This window comes from Neofelis nebulosa, chromosome 6 (assembly GCF_028018385.1).
Source record: "Neofelis nebulosa isolate mNeoNeb1 chromosome 6, mNeoNeb1.pri, whole genome shotgun sequence".
In the NCBI taxonomy this organism is placed as follows: Eukaryota; Metazoa; Chordata; class Mammalia; order Carnivora; family Felidae; genus Neofelis; species Neofelis nebulosa.
The window spans coordinates 142889707-142909807 of record NC_080787.1 but is presented as its reverse complement, the minus strand read 5'-3'; the positions used below and the strand labels follow the sequence as shown (position 1 = coordinate 142909807).

General features: G+C 40.7%; 1 protein-coding gene and 1 pseudogene across 1 annotated transcript; both read left to right on the top strand.

Annotated features, from left to right (window-relative positions):
• The first annotated feature begins 3728 nt into the window (after positions 1-3728).
• LOC131515602 (U6 spliceosomal RNA) lies at positions 3729-3826 on the top strand (annotated as a pseudogene).
• Positions 3827-14047: 10221 nt separating this feature from the next.
• LOC131513535 (uncharacterized) lies at positions 14048-19600 on the top strand. The gene is made up of 2 exons (XM_058732636.1): positions 14048-14765; positions 19439-19600. The coding sequence occupies exon 1, from the start codon at positions 14072-14074 to the stop codon at positions 14741-14743; it is 672 nt and encodes a 223-aa protein (XP_058588619.1). The 5' UTR covers positions 14048-14071; the 3' UTR covers positions 14744-14765; positions 19439-19600.
• Positions 19601-20101: the final 501 nt, after the last annotated feature.

Sequence of the window (20101 nt, the reverse complement as noted above, 5' to 3'; positions counted from 1 at the left end):
AAACTCCCAAATGCAGAACTATAAAGGAAGTAGTCAAGAACCAGTTTATTGACTCTTGAGCTTTTCTTTACCTGCTACACTTCAAGAATATGTTGCAGTGTAGATGGAGAGAGCGCTTTATCTGAGAAAGATTTTTTTGGAGAAGATTCTGTTGGGACCCTCATCCGCATATCCCAGCAACGGGGGTTGGGGCAGAGATCACCTATTTCACTGCCTCAAAGCGAGCATGAGGGGGCTTTATGTGGACCAAATGAGATGTCCAATATGTGCCCCTGTGATTTGGGATACAAAGCAGACTGGGGTCTAATTCGCATTGGAGGAAATCTGGAGGACAAAAAAGGTGATACTGTTGGCCACTGAGGAGCTTAGATGGTAGAATGCAAGGAAGCTGCTATTGCAAGTGGGGAATAACTGAACCCCTGTTCAGTGGTCAGTCCAAAGGGGTGTGAATATTTCCAACGGACAGAATGGGGACCACACAGGAAAGTGTGGGATGCTCCGGAGCCATATGAAGTCCTGCAGAAGGATGGTGTGATGCAGACAGCCAGCATCCTTTTCAGTGAATGGCTGGAGAACCAAGTGGTGGGGGGCGGGGGGGGAGAGGCCAACTGAAAGGGATGCATCACCCCTGTCACAGGTACTTCGGCCAGAGCAACCCAGTAGGTAAGCCTCTGCCAGCGCTCATGGCAGAAAGACAATTTTAGACATCTGGGACAGTCTTTAATCCTAACTTACAGTGTTATCGATTTAAGTAAGCAATCCCCCTGCCCCCGTTTCCCTCCTCTCTGTGCTCCAACTCTGGAGAGGTGAGAAGCACTAGCTTGGAGAAGAAAAGCAGCTGGAGAAAGACCACACAGCCCTTTCCTTCTGCAACACTCAGCCCATGACGAGACTAACAAGTGGAGAGAAGAAGATCTGAGGTTCTGTCAATTGAAATTTTTGATTATTTTGAGGGCTGGATTTTATCTCATTTTTAAAGTTTATTTATTTATTTTGAGGGGGGAGGGGCAGAAGAGAGGGAGAGAGAGAATCCTAAGCAGGCTCCAAGCTATCAGCACAGAGCCTAAACTGAGATTGTGACCCGAGCCGACATCAAGAGTTGCATGCTTAACCAACTGAGCCACCTAGGTGCCTTGAGGCCTGGATTTTAGATTTCTGGCTTGAGATTCTGCAGTTTGAAGTAACAGAGGTACATCTATTACCTGGCAGTTAGCAGAAAATCATGGGATCTGGCCAAGAAGATTAATAATACCTTCTGATTATGTTCTTAATGTTGGTGGAATTTTATCCAGGGGAACGGAGAGGGGAGCATCCCTGGCTGCATCTGTGAGGATCAATGGAAAAGTAAAATAAAGCTGTATTTTGGTCATGTCCCATGAGTTGTGCTGGTTAGAATATTGATACTTATATCTTTATTTCTAGAACCATCACAGACCACTTCACAAGATAGGGCTGTTAGTACCTTTATTCTTCTCTTCAATAAGCTTCTCAGTCTCTCAACTGCTGCCACCTGCATTTAACTCCTGAAATGTCAACGTTAAAAACATAACTTCTAAAGCCATTACTATGTCTTCAATTCTTCATCATGCTTTATTTAATACATAGATTTCTGATTTCAGTTAGAAGGATATAGCTTGTAGCATACCAATGCTCCCATCAAGAAAACCTGAAAAATCTCAGTGCCAAAAACATGTTTGAAGGCAACTGAGGCAATATGGACTTGAGGTACCAGTATATTGAAGAGAAAGACATGTTGCTGAGAAGGAGCCTCCCATTCTGCCTGAAGTTTGATACCTCGGGGCACTTGCCAGTTCTGGGCATGGGGACCAAGACGGAGAAGTTGGGTAGAAGGTGAAGGCTAAGAAGAAGCAGAACCGGTCAAAAGTCAGCAATCTTGCAAGGCTGAGGTGGTGAACGTTGGAGTGTGGGGGCTGTCAAGACAGCCAAGACTTGAGGGGACAAAATCTTGGAAAGAGAAAGGGAGTACAGAGAATTTAACCCAACACTTGGCTAGTTTTCTCCTTGAGACATTTGCTGACTTTTTTAAAATGTTTATTTGTTTATGTTGAGAGAGAGCACAGGGGAGGGGCAGACAGAGAGAGGGAGAGAGAGAATCCCAAGCAGGCTCCACACCATCAGTGTAGAGCCTGACTTGGGGCCTGATCCCACGAACCGCGAGACCACGACCTGAGCCAAAATCAAGACTCAGATGCTCAACCGACTGAGCCGCCCAGGCGCCCCTCATTTACTGACTCTTAAGCTGAAAAGAGAAATTGAGCAGAAAGTGGTTGAAAAGCCAGGTGGGAGTCTTTGGTAGCCTCACAGTGCCAGATAAGAAGATAAAAATTGAAGCCATGGAGGAAGTGCTCTAGTAAACGCCCCAGGCTTTGTTTGGAGAGCTAAAGTCTAGGAGTGTGTACAACTAAGAGAAAAGTCAGACCGTGAAGAGACTGTAGGGCAGCTTCAAATCTAAATGCACTGTGTATTGGGGTTTCCTGCACCCACATCTGTCACCTGCCAGAGAATGGGGTGAATCCTCTCTGACAGAAGATAACATCACCCAGAGCCTCTGCGATTTTTCATATATAATGCCTACTATTTGATGAAAAGTTACTACTTGTTTCAAGAAACAGGATTAAGAGAGAGAATAGACCTGCAAATGACTCAAATGTCAGTTACCAGACACAGACTTTAAACAGATTATGTAGATTTTCCCTGTCTTCATGAAATAATTTTGGTAAGGCTTATTTTGCTGGAATTTCATCCATTTTTATCAAAATTCTCAACATCATGGGCATGGGGCTATTAATAACATCTTCTGATTATGTTCTTAATGTTGGTGGAATCTGTAGTTATGTCTTCCTTACATTCTTTGTACTGGTCATTTGTGCCTTCTTTTTATTCCCCCTTAACAGTTTTCCCAAGTGTTTCTCACTTTTCTTAATCTTTCCAAAACACAACCTTTTGTTTCTCTTGATTCTCTATTATATATTACTTATTAGCCTTTTGTCTTTATTATTAACTTTCTTTTACTTTTTGTAGATTTTTTTGTTCTTTTTCTAGTTTCTTGAGATAGATGTTCAGCTCATTGCCTTTCAACTTAATTTCTGTCTTCTCTATTTCTTTCTTTATTTTTTATTTTAGAGACAGAGAGAGAGAGCACGAGCAGGGGAGAGGGGCAGAGAGATAGAGAGAGAGAGAGAGAGAGAGGGAATCTTCAGCAGGCTCCCGACATAGGGCTTTGCCTGGATCATGGCCTGAGCTGAAATTAAGTCAGACGTTCAACCGACTGAACCATCCAGGCACCCCCTCCACCTAATTCCTTTCTGATATAATAAAGACTATAAGTGTTACTTTAAATGCTAAACATTTTTGATACATATTTTGATATGTTTTTATTATCACACAGTTACAAATACTTTCTAATTTCCTTTTTGATTTCTTTTTTGAGTCATAGGTTATTCGGAAGCATATTTATTACTTTTCAATAGATGGTTAACTTTTACATATGGCTTGTTATTAACTTTCATCTTAATGTCATTTCGGTCAGAAAATATAGTCTGTATGACTTCAGCCTTCTGGAATACAAACTTGTTTTAGGGCTAGATTTTTGACGCTCCTTTTTTTCTGGTAAATATTTTATATGTGCTAGGTGATTTGTTGCTTAGACCCCCACATACTTGCCGTACTACCAGGTTTAGTGGGTTTCATTGATAGGCTTTGCTGTGGTGCTCTCTTCAGCAGCACATCCACTAAAATTGGAACAATATAAAGAAACTCAGCACAGCCCCTGCACATGCTAACGTGTGAAGCGTTCCATATTAAAAACAAACAAACAAACAAACAAACAAAGCAAACAAAGATGGCCTTTCCTATGAAGAACTTGCAAGTCTGGGAAGTGTTGTGTGATCCCTCTGTGACATTGCTTTCTTGTCAGTACAGCATGGTGGCCTGACTCCATAGTCTACAAATACCCTTTCATAATCTCTGCTGTATTATTCTAATTTTTCATGAACCTATATGTACTCATATGGTTAAAAAAAGATTAAAAAATTAATAAATCCACTAATGTTCATTGAAGCACCATTCACAATAGCCCAAATTTCCTTCTTCTTATAAGACACCAGTCATCCAGCATGGCCTCATTTTAAATTGATTATATCTGCAAAGACCCTATTTCTAAATAAGGTCACCTACTTCTAACGAAGGTACTTTGGGTTAGACTTCAACATCTTTTTTTTTGGGGGGGGGATGTAATTCAATCCATAACAGGGACAGTGATATTCTATGTTCACATATGGGAGTCCAAACAAAGGGCAAAATTCCCTCCAAAATGCAGAGCAAGCAGTAAATGCCCTCAAAGCCTCTCACACAAATGGCCTGTGATTTAAGGTCCACCCTCAAACTCTTATCCCAGACTAACAACAATCAAATTATTTTTGCCTAACCTTTGCTTCTACCTCCCTTCCATATAAATGGACAGTCAGTGGCCATTTAACTCCCTTCGGATTGTCTTCCAATTTCCACACTACTCTCTTTTATTCTCTCTTCAGCATCTTTATTAGTTTGGTTCTTCACATGATGTGTAGAAGGTTATCAATAAAGCAATACATTAAAATTGTTACTGAAACCCTAACATTTTCCTTTAAACTATCCTGAGTAGAAATAATCCTGGGTGGGTAGTATAATTTTCACAGAATTGGGAAAACACCTTTCTATCTTTGATTACTTCCTTCACTTTCTCCCATTTCCTTGATATCTGAAATTGATTTGAGAGGTAATAAATCTTATTTTGCAGTTAGAGAAAAGGCTAGTGCCCTTGGGAGGAGTAGCACATTGTTTGAGTTTATTCTGTGTGTAAGTGATGGATAGGACATCCTGTCCCAAGAATGGGGTTGATGGAGTGAGGAGCAAATACCACCAGCTGGAACTCTAAAATGAGAAGAAAAGGTCATGCAAAATACAGCATTCTTTCTTGATAAAAACCCTCAAGAAAGTAGGGCTAGAAGGATCATACCTCAAGATCATAAAAGCCATATATGAATGACCCAATGCTAATATCATCCTCAATGGGGAAAAACTGACAGCTCTCCCCCTAAGGTCAGGAACAAGACAGGGGTGTCCACTCTCGCCACTGTTATTCAACATAGTATTGGAAGTCTCAGCCTCTGCAATCAGACAACACAAAGAAATAAAAGGCATCCAAATCGGCCAGGAGGAGGTCAAACTTTCACTCTTCGCAGATGACGTGATACTCTGTATGGAAAACCCAGGATTCCACCTGGGTGCTAGAATTGATTCATGAATTCAGCAAAGTTGCAGGATATAAAATCAATGCACAGAAATTGGTTGCATTCCTATACACCAACAATGGTTGCATTCCTATACACCAACAGTTGCACAAAAAAACATAAAATACCTAGGAATAAATGTAACCAAAGAGGTGAAAAATCTATATGCTGAAAACTATAGAAAGCTTATGGAAGAAGTTGAAGAAGACACAAAAAAATGGAAAAAGATTCCATGCTCCTGGATAAGAAGAACAAATATGGTTAAAATGTCAATACTACCCAAAGCAATCTACATATTCAATGCAATCCTTATCAAAATAACACCAGCATTCTTCACAGAGCTAGAACAAATAATCCTAAATTTTTATGGAACCAGAAGACACCACGAATAGCCAAAGCAATCTTGAAAAAGAAAACTAAAGCAGGAGGAATCACACTCGCAGACTTCAAGCTATACCACAAAGCTGTAACCATCAAGACAGTATGGTACTGGCACAAGAACAGACACTCAGATCAACGGAACAGAATAGAGAACCCAGAAATGGACCCACAAACGTATGGCCAACTAATCTTTGCCAAAGCAGGAAACAATATCCAATGGAATACAGACGTCTCTTCAGCAAGTGGTGCTGGGAAAACTGGACAGCGACATGCAGAAGAATGAACCTGGACCACTTTCTTACACCAGACACAAAAATAAACTCAAAATGGATGAAAGGCCTCAATGTAAGACAGGAAGCCATCAAAATCCTCAAGGAGAAAGCAGGCAAAAACCTGTTTGATCTTGGCCGCAGCAACTTCTTACTCAACACGTCTCCGGAGGCAAGGGAAACAAAAGCAAAAATGAACTACTGGGACCTCATCAAAATAAAAAGCTTCTGAACAGCAAAGGAAACAATCAGCAAAACTAAAAGGCAACTGACAGGATGGGAGAAGATATTTGCAAATAACATCAGATAAAGGGTTAGTATCCAAAATCTATAAAGAACTTCTCAAACTCAACACCCAAAAAACAAATAATCCCGTGAAGAAATGTGCAAAAGACATGAATGGACACTTCTCCAAAGAAGACATCCAGAGAGCCAACCGACACATGAAGAAATGCTCCACATCATTCATCATCAGGCAAATACAAATCAAAACCACAATGAGATACCACCTGACACCTGTCAGAATGGCTAACATTAACAACTCAGGCAACAACAGATGTTGGTGAGGATGCGGAGAAAGCGGATCTCTTTTGCATTGTTGGTGGCAATGCAAGCTGGTGCAGCCACTCTGGAAAACAGTATGGAGGTTCCTCAAAAAAACCTAAAAATAGAACTACCCTAGACCCAGCAATTGCACTACTAGGCATTTATCCATGGGATATAGGTGTGCTGTTGTGAAGGGACACATGCAGCCCCATGTTTATAGCAGCACTATCAACAATAGCCAAAGTATGGAAAGAGCCCAAATGTCCATTGATGGATGAATGGATAAAGAAGGTGTGGCATATATATATACAATGGAGTATTACTTGGCAATCAAAAAGGATGAAATCTTGCCATTTGCAACTATGTGGATGGAACTGGAGGGTATTATGCTAAGTGAAATTAGTCAGAGAAAGACAAAAATCATATGACCTCACTCATATAAGGACTTTAAGAGACAAAACAGATGAACATAAGGGAAGGGAAACAAAACTAATAAAAAACCAGGGAGGGGGACAAAACAGAAGAGACTCATAAATATAGAGAACAAACTGAGAGTTACTGGAGGGGTAGTGGGAGGGGGGATGGGCTAAATGGGTAAAGGGTACAAAATATAAAATTTCCCTATTAAAAGATTTATCCTTCCCCATTATTATTCAGTCACTTAAAATTCTTCACATTGTGAAAGGAATTCAAATCTACTTCTAAAGATATGCACAATTTAGCAAGATGAACTAAAAATAAGTACAATGAGGCAAATGAAAAATGTAGGCAGAAAAATAAGGCAGGGCTGGGGCTGTGTCTCCCCCTCTCTCTGCCTCTCCCCTGCTTGCACTCTGTTTCTGTCTCTCTCTCTCTCAAAAATAAACATTAAAAAAAAAAAAACAACTCAAGTTCTTAAAGGTTTATGCTTTCTCTTTCTCTTACTCATCAGTGTCTTGTCTTTCAGTCATTCCCACATTGGTGTAGAGACATCATTAAGTACATTCTAGATAAAGTACAGGAAAAGCATTTTGAGTAGAATAAAATGTTGTAGGAAATTGCTTTCTTCAAGAGCCATTAGGTGATTAAAGTAATATAAAGGGAAATTTTTTTTGAGAATACAGGATACAATAATATTATTTCCCCTACATCTAAGAGTTAAATAATTTAAAATTAAAAAGTTTAATATACATAATAGAGGCGTCCATGAATTTTAATGGTGAAGTAATGAAATAATTCTTTAATATCGCAAAGTAACTTATTAATTATTTAGGACAAATCTCAGTGAAGTTATTCTGACTTGCATGATTTAGGTATGCTAATTTGGTGACTTGAATTTCATAATTGCTTAAGGAAGCCTGCTGTTTCCTTCCCAAGACTATATGCATTTGCTGGTGCTCTCAAAATATAACATTTTTAAAGAAAATGAGATAAGACATGTGTATTCTTTTTCTCTGTGTGGTGTCTGTGCATACAATTTCTGAGTGTTCCTGAATGTGAGGTGTGCATTGATTTTCATGCATTGATTCACATGAATAGGAATGCATTTGAAATTATAGCAAATGTTTTTGGCTGCTGTCTCTGATGTTACTATAACTGAAATAGTTCAAAAGCACAAAAGGTGATGTCAGGCATTTATGTAAAATTTACTAGTGCTGTTGATAAAGGTACCTTGTGTATTATTGCTTTGTTCATGCAGTTTATAGGAAATCCTGTCATCCTGTCATTTCCTTCCATAGTTCAGCTCTTTGTCCCTTTGTCCCCCCATTTCAGCTTAATGTCCCTTAAGCCACATGGTGGGAAGGGGGTGTGGACTTCGGTTAAGTCTCACTGGCTCTTCTAAACGATAGCTTCACTCAATCATATGTATGAAAGATGTGGGCCGAATTTCACATCTATTATTTTGCTATGTCCAAAATGTAAGGCATCATCCATAGACAATCTCCCAAAGAAAAGATTTTATACACTGAGTCACAAATGTCTCCACCCACCCATTGTTAGTCTGACTTTTCCCTAGTTACCAAATCTAATTTTATCCCTTATGTGATAATGGCCATTTATGCAGAAATTTTCTGAATAGATCTTGAAAAAAGGCCTCCCTTAAGAAATTTTTAAAAAGCTTCTACTCGTCAGCAGAGTTCTATTTGTCCCCACTTCCTGTCAGCAACCTGTAGAGGTGGTCATACTTCAGACTTGGCTATCTCACGGATCTGTTCCAACGTGCAAGATCCGGAGCTCTTAAGTCCTCTCTTTGATCACCGCTTCATTTATAAAACCCAAGTGGTAGGAGGCAGGACTGGAAAGACTGTGCTGTGGAATCAAATATACCCCAAAATCTGGAGACTCCAAGGCAACAAAAATTTTACTTCTCACTTGTGGGCCTACTCTGGTGCTGGTGACACAGGTCTCTTCCAAGTGGCGAGTCAAGGACACATATATTCTATACAAATGAGTGGCTTCAGTGTGTTTCACATCCACTCTTTGGGAAACAATTCTGCATTTTCTTGGAGAAAAGGACAACAGGAAAGGAAGAAGAAAATCCAAATGTTTCTGGGTAATTATTTGAAACCACAGCTGGCAGCCTTTCAAGAGGTTGGGAATGGCTCACTCCAGAGAAGGTCTATTCCTTGAAGCTTCTTAAAAATAAACAACCCTGAGGAATAAGTTTACATTGATTTTATTTATGTCAGGCTTAGAGCTGTGTTAATGACGGTCACTTAAACGTGAATTGGCACATGGATTCATCTTGTCGGATAATAAACTACATAGCAGTGAAGAGTTTTATGGTCCAAAGCTCTTTCAAACCTCAGTTCCCATCCTCACCACAACCCTGTGAAGTAAGTGGCAGGCTCGTTTTAATCTCTGTTTTACAGATAAGGAAGCTGAGGCTCAGAGAGGTAAGTGAGTTATATAAAGTTAACAGTTTCTAAGTGGGAGCATTGGGATTAGGGTTGACCTCTTTAGCTTCTATAGCTTGATCTTTTCCCTTACATTCATCTCACTACGTGGTTTCACTGCTAGAGCAGAGATAGAACTTGGGAAAAGGTGCATATTCTTTTGTCATCATACACAGGCAACCAGAGGAATGGAGGGCATACAGCCTGACTTTTTTTTTTTTTTTTTTTGTAATCAGAATTAGGCCCCCAGGCATGGGATGGAGGGGAGCAGATGATTCATCCTGTCTTTGTCATTCATGTTCAGGTAGGTAAGCATTCCAACCCTGTGTCCCCACTTCCAAAATTATGTCACTTCTCTTACATCTCTTTAATCTAATAGAGAATTATGGGTTGTTTTTTTTTTGTGATATTGACACTTCCTACCTGTTGAACGTGGTTTGCCTTTGTTTTCAATCTTTCTTTTAATCTCTTATAGTGTTTTAAGAGTTTCTTCATGTAGGTCTTGCGCATTTCATCATTAATTCCTAAGTATTTTATTTTTGTTTATTTTAATGGGACTATTAATTCCATGATAGCTTCTGAAGGGTTGTTGTTTGTATGTATCAATTCTATTGATTTCTGCATATTAATTTTTGTACCTAGTCAACTTATTGCTTTCTCTTATTTTAAGTAGCTTTATAGTTGATTCACTCAGGTTTTATGGGTCAAGAGTTATATAATCTTCAAATAATGATAATTTTAAAGGGCTTACTATGTTTTCCTCTTGTGTAATTGGACCGTTTAGTACCTCCAGTACTGTGTTAAATAATTATTGTGGTAAAGGACACCCTTGTCCTTTTCCTGTTTTTAATGGAAATGTTTTTAGTGTTTTTTCTATTAGGGTAAATCTTGGCTTTGGAGTTGAGCTAGAAATAGTATTCTGTTAGAGAAGCATTCATATAGTCACATTCATTTCCTATTTTATTATAGTTATGTGTTTTGACCAGATGGCACATGTCAGTACATGAACTCCTAAGATCACTTTGATGAGACATTGGATCTGGTCTGTGTAATGGAATACAGATTAAAAAAAAAAAAAAAATGAGGCGCAAGATCATGACCTGAGCCAAAGTCGGATGTTCAACTGACTGAGCCACCCAGACGACCCAATGGAATACAGATTTTTAAAAAAATCTAGAGCTGCTCTATTATGGTAGCTAGTAACAACATGAGGCTTTGAACATTTAATATGGCTGGTTATGAACTGAGAAGTACTCTAAGTATAAAACATACATTGGACTCTGAAGACTTAGTATGAAAAAAATCATGTGAAAGATCTCAGTATTTTTATATTGATTGTAATTTGAAATACTAATACATTGGAAATCTGCATTAAGTAAATTATGAAAATCAATTATACCTTTTTTCTTTTTACTTATTTAAATATGGGTGCTAGAAAAATTTAAAATTACATGTGGGGTTTCATTTCTGGCCTGCATTATATCTTATGTATATCTGCAGTACTTTAAAAAAAAAAAATGTTTGTTTATTGATTTTGAGAGAGAGAGAGCTGGCATGAGAGCCATGCACAGGAGTGGGGGAGGGGCAGAGAGAGAGGAAGAGAGAGAATCCTAAGTCGGGTTCGATCCCACTAACTGTGAGATCATGATTTGAGCCAAACTCAAGTTGGACACTTAACTGACTGAGCCACCCAGGTGCCCCTGCAGTATTATATATATTAGCTGGTGCTTTACTAGGGTTATCCACTGACTGTTCCCTATATACATTCCGGAAGAAAAGGCTGCTATGAGCAGAACGTTTTTGTCCTTTGGTCTTGGATAGGTGTTCTTATTGTCGCCTCTGTAACACTGTCGTCACACAACAGTGTATAATTAGGTACCTTTAGATACTCTGCTAGAGCTTAGCAAAACCTGCCTCTCCTCTAGGTGTGTAGTCCTCTGGGGAGGGGTTGGGCTAATCTGCATAGAGAGTTCAGAGACTCCCCACCCACCTAACCTGTTCTCTAAAATTTAAAATTAAGAGGAGATTGTGGATGAACCAGTGTCCAGGTGGGGCAAGAAGGTGACTGAAATAAAATTTTTTCGAGGAAAGTTGTGGTCTGCTTGGTGATCCATTCTTAGTGGAGAATCTGGGGGTTCAAAGAGAAAAATTTCGTGTTTAGCACAGAGTGCCGATAGTGGTAAGTCCTCTAGGCTCACCTGCTTTGGTTGCAGTGATTCTGTTTTGGGATGTAGTGTCTGAGTGTGGGAGTTACTGTTACAAATAAAATGAGGTGTTGGCATTCAGTGCCAGGCACAACTCAGCCTGTGTAGGTACCTGGGCCGGCGCAGGTGTTCAGGAGCAGTGGGCAAGTTCATGAAGCCTGACACATACCCTTCATGTCCCCTTCAGAGAAGCCATATTTGCATCAAAGTCAGTCAGACCTGATACATACTTACTTAAGATATTGAAGTGTAGCTGAAAAATAGGTATCAGCACCTTCCTGAACGCAGCAGAAAAATAGCTGTAAAAATTGCCAAAGCCATTTTAAGAAAAGGTGGTTTTCTAATCCTTTCCCATGGGATCATTATCACTAGCAGCAATGGCAGAAGCTGTAACTGTACATGTGGCTGTCAGGGAGGGGAGCTGGAGGAGTAATTTATTCTCTAAAGCATCAGCAGTTCTGATTCTGGATATAATTTAAAAGCAGGCAAAAAGACTGTTTTGTTTTGAGGCCCTCTCACCTTCCCTTCTTAGTCCTGGGTATGTTCCCCTTCTAGCCAACATCGCCTTTCTTCTCTTCTCCCTAGAAAATGTGTTCATTCATTTAGTCTCTTATCCAACAGACATCTATAGAGCACCTTCTATGCCATGCGTCAGGAATACAAAAATGACTACGATATAGTCCTTGCTGTCCAGGAGAGTCTAGCAAAATGAACATTGTGAGAATAAGCGGGGAAGATCACAACAGAGAAACCTTTGCCAAAGGCATTGCATCCTTGAGTGGTTGTAGCACCAATCTTCTGTATTACAGCTGAAGGTGGTAATTAATTTCCCTACAGAGACATTCAATTATAGTCTCTACACCACTAGATTTTTCAAAAGGAAGTAAGGAAATAATGTCCCGAGTTCCTATTATCTCACCGCTTTCATGTACACTATTCCCATCTAACAGATGTGGAAATAGGGCTTCACAAAACAAGTGACTTGCTTAAGGCCCATAGCATACAGAAGAGCTGAGATAGGAGCTCAGGTCTGCCTGGCATACAAGTGCAAGCTCTACTTTCTCACACTGTCTACACAGGAGAAATTCTCTAATTATAGAGCCTCAGATTCCCTAACAAGCAAGGAGTCGGTATTTTGGGGCAGGGAGCTCTCCAACATCCATTTTGTCATGTAAGCAGGTCAATGCATTTAAGGCTGGCCCTGGGTGGTTGACAGCTGAACTACATGTCCTTCTCTGCTGGGAAAGCAAACCAGGGGATCAGCAGGCAGAGCGGATAGGCTCAGAGGGTCTGATGGACTTTGTAATTCCATGGGAGCTGCAAAGAGCAAGTTAGATCCAATGCCCTTCATCCCGGCTGTCTGCCCAATCCTTAAACTGCTGATCTCGGATCCCACACCTATCAGAAGATCTTCCGAAAGCTTTTTCAGGGCAGTAGACATGCATTGTATTAATTTTGTAACCCTCTTCCCCCCTCCTTTTTTTTTTTTTTTTTGAGAGAGAGAGAGAGAGAGAGAGAGGGAGAGAGAGAATGCACGCAGGAGCCCAGCAGAGAGAGAGAATCTTCAGCAGACCCCACACTCGGCATGGACCCAATGTGGGCTCAATCCCAGGACCCTGGGATCACGACCTGGGCAAAATCAAGAGTCAGACGCTCAACCAAGGAGCCATCCAGGCTTCCCTGTACCTCCTTCTGTGCTTAACCCAACCGTATTTGTGTAATAGGTACACAACAGGTTAACTAGTGGCTTTGTTTTGACAAGATGAATTATTCTAATATCAAAATTTTAAACTTCTTCAAGAATCTTTTGGTAAACTCTGTACATGGTAATCTTCCAGAATGTGGCTTGGCTGTATTAAAGAGTTGAAAATTGGTATTTCATGACTAAGACAGGTTTTCTCATGAACTCCACCCTGAATGCACTCTTGACTCCCAACAGGAAATGCTGTTGTGATCACAGAGAAACACATGACTCACGGGAAAGCCTGCCTTGATCTCTCCGCTGCTGCTGCCTCCGTGTGTTTTGAGATGCGTGAACATTTAGGGGAGTTTCCAGTCTTGTTTTGATTCCTCTTTCCTGAATCTCCCTCCTATCCAGGCTCTCCTCCCTGAAAATGTCACGTTTTCCACGTAAAAACCAAACCAAACCAAAAAATGATAACAGGACAACCCATCACAGAACCGTAAATTCTTCACTAGTCCACAGCGATCCTTGCGTCTGTGTGTACGCGTTCAATTCAGGTTTTACTCTTAAAGTGAGACCACATTAAACATGCTTAGCCCACGCCTTCAAACTGGAGTCACTGCAGAGTGCATGGCCCGGCCTCCTAGCCCGCCGTGTCCCCACGGCTCCAGTGCGGACCATGAAGGTGCCACCCAGTCAGTCACGTCCAAGGCCGTTTATGCGGTCTCTTGCGCATGCAGGCGTGCACCACCGGCCGCGAGCTGTCTGCCCACAGCTTCCTTCAGGAGCCCCGAAGCCCAAGTCACCCCACTGTGGCACAATGGTGTCACCGTCCGTTTTGGGGTCCAATATGTCCTTCCAAGTCAGCTACTCCGTGGGCCCAAGGGCGGCCTTGGCCCCGGAGGACTGCAGCACGGCGCGACGTACGCAGCAGCTCAGGGTGTGGTGGGTCACGGCGCAGGCGCAGCGCTCACTGTGCGTGATGCGTCCCCTTGGGGCCCAGAGCCCTGGAGCGGAGAGGCGCTTGCGCATCCCGGCTGACATGCGCAGTGGGTGGATCGCTGTACGTGACGGCTTCTCCAGGTTTGGGGCTTCGGCCTCTGGAGTCAGTGATGGGATCCAGGGCCTGGGCAGCGCCTTGTCGTTGTCCTTGCTTGCAGGCCCTGCAGTGGTCCTGGGTCGCGTATCCTCGGGGCCGTTCCCTGAGGTGGTCTTGGGCGAGAAGAGGTGGAGGGACCGGCTTATGATGGCTGCCTCCTTCTCCAGGAAGCCCCCATCTGGTTCTGCGCCGCTCGTCCTGCTGCGCATGCCTGGGCACCCCCTCCTGCTTCTCATCTGCCTTCGTCCGCAAGGGCCAGTTCCTTCTGCCCCGAAGAGTATCCAGGATTGCCTCACGCTCATTCAGGTAGACATCTGTGGAAAGAGGCAGCAGCAGTCGGAGTCCTTGACGTCATCCCTGGCTCCGTGGAACGTTCTGGGTGGTGTAGCTTGAGACCCCGCTGTGTCTTCTCACGGTAGGCATAGACCTCCCGCCTCGCAATTCTTGCCGTCGTGTGTCATGCTCAGAAACGACTCCGTGTTTTTTCGTTGCTTCTTCACCTATGCTCCAACACGGTGTTTATTTGAAAACCAACACGCATGCACACTTTCCCTTCATTTCCTTCGACAGATTGAAGCTCAAGGCTGTCAACATAAATTTCAGACGTTACCTTTGGTAGGCAGACATCAAACATTATTTTCCAGCCCCTTATAGAAAAAAAAAAGTTTTTGCAGAAAGTTATTGAGGTCGTTCTTTTCGTTTTCACCAGTAAGTGGTGCAGAATTTTATTTCAGCCCTGGTTCCTGGCCAGGGTCTTTGGTCCTCAGTTTACAGGCTGTGAAAGCAGTGGTTTGCAGAACGTGATTCAAGTGTGCTTTTCCCAAAATACTGCTCTCCCTTTTTATCTGTTCGAAAACCTGTACTATAGAATTTCTTTTCTGTTTAGTGATGTAGGGGACAGAAAGTCACCATGGGAGGCAGTATAGGCCCTTCATTTCTGCGCACACACAGTTGACTGGCAAGCTGGTTAATACGGAAAGCCATATCCTAAGATGTAAAAGTAATGGATAGCAGTGGAAGAAACAACAAATTTCAGGTGACTGCAGGTGCCTGAAATTGAAGGCAAGAAAAGGAAAGCGCCTAGAGGAGGAGGGAAATGTATGAGGTGGAGAGGAAGAAGCTTACAAGGTTGCTTTGGCTTGGCTTCTCCTAATTGTGTGGCATAAACTTGAGTCTCTGCTTCTGTAAATGAAGATGAGAAAAATTAGGGGAAATAGAAACTAGAAACCATAGAGCAGTGTCAAAACTAATTTATCTAAAACTGTTAAGAGGCGACAGCAAATCAGTGTTGATTCATAAATATCCATAAACAGATTATCCTTCCACTGATGGAACTCAGCTGTTGAATTGTTTTTAGATGTCACGACTCTTAAGAACTGACAAGCTCCAGAGAGGCAGCGCCACTATTATTCTCATTTTATAGGTGAGGAAATAGAGGCTGACAGAAGTTACCTGCTTGCATAGTCATTCGGCTCGTTGGTGACAGACGTGTGACTTGAACACAGAGATTCTAAGTTGAATCCTCACCCACTGAACCACCTGCCTCCAGTGCCTGAGAGAGGCTTTTGGGAATAGTTTGGAGTAGATCTCTTCTTCTGTATTCTACTGGGGTGAAAATACCATAGTCGCTTAGGAGGAAAATAGAACAGTATGGGAATATGTTTGGACACTAATCCCTTGTGAAATATAGATGGGTTGGGGAAAGGTGGGAATTGATTATATCAGATTAATTCTCCTTTCACTTCCAGTGAAATTAAGGAAAAATTGGAAGAATAACTGGTTCTGCCAATGTTACCAGCTGTCACCTTGAGAGGTTAGGTCTCAAGGTGGAATATTCCAAGACAGGTGGAAGAGAACAGTTTTCTGCTTTTTGCCCTCTGACCAGACCAACATGGCACCTCAAAAGGAGCAAAGACTACTTTTTGAAATTTAAAAGACTCCTTTCAAAAGTATAGGAATAGGTAGGACCAACTTATCTTGAGGGAATTTATTAATAGAGAACTTCCTATAGTTTTTATGTTAAGGCTGGATTTCTTGTGATATACAAAAGCTTATTAACCAAAACTTTGAGTTATGACTTACTGAGTTTTGAATTTAATTTCTGTTACTCCTTAGGATGTCATTTGGGGCAGCCCAGATCATGCTCTGGTAACAAACAGCCCCCAACGAAGACTTTTTTCTTAGTCATGGTTTGTGTCCTGGCAGGTTGGCAGAGGGGCTTTGCTGGTAGGGGTCATTCAGGTATTCAGGCTGACTGGGAAACCTGATCACTATGCTAAAGGAAGAAAAGGGAGGACCCTGGAAGGTCTCACTTATACCATCCAATGCTCCAGAAAGGAAGTGACATTGCTTATAATCCACTGGCTGGATTAGTTCATATTCCCCCCTTACTAGGAAGTGTAGTCCTATCTTGTGCCCAGAAGGCAGAGAACTAGAAGTATTTGGTGGGTAGCACTAATAGCCATCCAGATTCATATGTAAATAGGTGAGACCCTGGTAAATAAAATCCTGTAAATCAAATCTTTTTCCTAATAGTGTTGATGATATAATTATTTAAAGAATGAAGTATTCCCAGATGCCTATTCATAGCTATAGTCACTAAATGAGAAGTATGGTTTAAGGTTGAGAGAAAAAACCAGAATTTTAACATAGTCATTATTATATTGGTCATGAACGTAGAAATAAGGAAGCTCTTCTTTCGGACCAGGAAGTATAGTAGTAAATCAAGTATTTTTTGTTTGTTTACTTTTTTAAAAGTTTATTTATTTTGAGAGAGAGAGAGAGAGAGGGTGTGAGCATGGGTGGGGGGGGAGGGCAGAAAGAAAGAAGGAGAGAGAGAATCCCAAGCAGGTTCTGCACTGTCAGCACAGAGCACGATGTATGATGTGAGCTGAAACCAAGAGTGGGATGCTTAACCGACTGAGCTACCCAGGCACCCCTATTTGTCTGTTTTGAGTAGAAGATGCAATATATTAGAGAAATTCTAGAATAGTGATAGCAATTAGATTTTATCTTCTGTAACAATTATAATTTTTGTAAAATAGTGGACTCTAAACTTTGATTTCTTCTATTGGTGAAACATACAATTTATTTGCTTTCATCTCTCATATATATATATTTATTTGTTTATCAATTACTGTAATAATTTATTGCCTATACTAGAAATTGTTTACAAAGATAGAAATTAAATCTGGAGGGGCACCTGGGTGGCTCAGTCGGTTAAGCATCCGACTTCAGCACAGGTCATGATCTCACAGTTTGTGGGTTCAGGTCCTGCATCAGGCTCTGCTGACAGCTCAGAGCCTGGAGCCTGCTCCTGATTCTGTGTCTCCCTCTCTCTCTGCCTCTCTCTCAAAAACAAATAAACATTAAATTTTTTTTTTCAAAATAAAAAAATTAAATCTAGAAATAAGTAGTCATTTCCTTCCTTCCCCACAAAGAATTGTCTTATCTGTCCCTTTTGGAGACATATGTCCTTGAGCACTTGTTGAACTGGATATTCAGGCTAGGCCAAGGCTCAGTTCTTAGTAGCAGTGTCTGCCAAGCAAAGAGAGAGGGATGTTATATGTTCCAGATAGTTGAAGTCTTTGACTGGAGTTGGCAACGGTTGGATACTCTACATCAATTTTTGTTTCTTTTCTGTTGCCATAAGACATCCTACCCCAGGTCTCCATTTTTAGATCATGGAAAGTTACACCCTCACAAGTCTTTTCAGTGATTCAAATAAGTCCTTCCGAAGCTGAACTAAGTGGATAATTGAACAGAGGAAACTACAGTGCATCTGAAAGTTCACAATTGCAAGGAGTTAGGGAATGGTTAGCAAACTGGATCCAGAAACTATACATAGCATCATGGGAAGACTTTATATATGTTTCTTTAGTATGAAAGATGCCTGAACTTTTTGTAGTATATGAACTTTCACTCTCCTATAAGACTTTTTTTTTTTTTTTTCAAAACTAATTACGAATGTAGTGCTCACAAATTTGAAGGGCAGGAATTACTAGCTTTAGAAATACTATGTGCCAGACATATTTTTAAAAATATCTTGTTTTGAATGATAGATGATATCATCCAGGAAAGGACTGGAGAACTTTCTGTGCCCATGGCTGGAACTAGCCATGTTTTATCTGTTTTAGCACAGAAAATGATTTTAATTTTAATTTTTTTTTATCTTAGAGCATGACTCGGGGAGAAGAAGAAGAAGAAGAAGAAGAGAGAGAGAGAGAGAGAGAGAGAGAGAGAGAGAGAGAGAGAATCTTAAGCAGGCTTCCTGCTCAGCATGAAGCCTGATGCGGGGCTCCATCCCACTGGGATCGTGACCTGAGCCCAAATCAAGAATTAGGCACTCAACCGACTGAACCACCCAGGCGCCCCAGCACAGATAATGATTTTAGAAGCACTGAGTTTTTAGGAAACTTGAGAGGTTGAGGAAGAATACCTTATGCCTATTGAACTCAGGTAAAAGTACCAGATTTTCTGGTATTTAGATGTTTATGCATTATAACAGGCCAGGAATTTTATTCAAAATACAAAATAAGCATGACATCTTTCCTAAGTAAAGATTGGTATTACAATGGGAATGTCTGTTTATGTTTAAATTGATTTGTTTGGATAGGGGATTTTAATATACTATACAAAATTTATTGTCGGTTCTTTCAAACCTGACAGCGGTTTGTAGGAGTATGATAATTATCAAGATCAGAAACTTCTAGGAAGTCATGGGAACAGATTCTGTGTGGCTATGTATAGTTGTTTCAGAGTTTTAAGGCAGTGGAAGGAAGTAAAGGTTGTGACATTTCAAAGATACCTACAAGGCTACAAACATTAATGAAGATTTTTTTATTTCATAGATAAAAATAATTATAAAATAATGTAAATTTAATGTGTGTGTATATAACAGCTCAACCTTTACAAAAAGATTGTATGGGAGATATGATGTATATACACAATTTTGTACTTGTTCCACTGAACTTGAAGCTTCTAACTCTTAACAAGATTCTTCATCAAGTATTTTGGAAAGACTTAAAAACATTTTTTTCATATATCAAAAATGCTTTATTGGTGATTGACATTTCTTCTTTCCAACAGATGGTGCTCTCTTAGCTGCCAGCTGTTCCATGGCAAACCCTCCAGATAAGTCCCTTTCTTGATACCAACTACTGGTTCTCATACATCTGTCCCACGCACCAGTTGGGTATCATAATATCGTAAAGTCTCCTGAAAACTTCATAATAAATGTGTTTGATTTTTTTTTTGGTAGTTTTCCTTTCCTTCCTTCCTATTAGCTTATTAAAAGCCAGATGTAAAATGGATGCATAAGTTACTTCTGGCTTCCTAATATTCATTGTTTGACTTGGCCATCAATGTATTGAAGGAAGATAATTCATCAAAACAGCCAGATTGTGTTGACCTAAAATAAAGTACCAAAGGGATTTTGAATAACTTTCCCATGTACATCTCTAAATATTTAAAAAGGAAAAGATAGCTTTATTGTGTGAGACCCTTTCAGAAGCAGAGGTCATCTGGCGATCTCTCTAAGTCTCTTTTAACTATTTGACTTCTTGACACCATGATTTTTTAGTTAGGCCTATTAAAGTTGTTAGATACAACATATAAATACAGATCTAGCTAACACAGAAGTCATTTGCATCTTCTTGGCCAGTTTTCTGTTCAGTACTGCCACATTTAATGTGATGGCTTGAAAATTAAAGGTAAGTGTAACAATTGAGGTATATCAAATACTTAGGAAAA

Coding starts and splice junctions, on each gene's coding strand:
- LOC131513535 (XM_058732636.1), top strand. CDS start 14,072: ATGGTGTCACCGTCCGTTTTGGGGTCCAATATGTCCTTCCAAGTCAGC.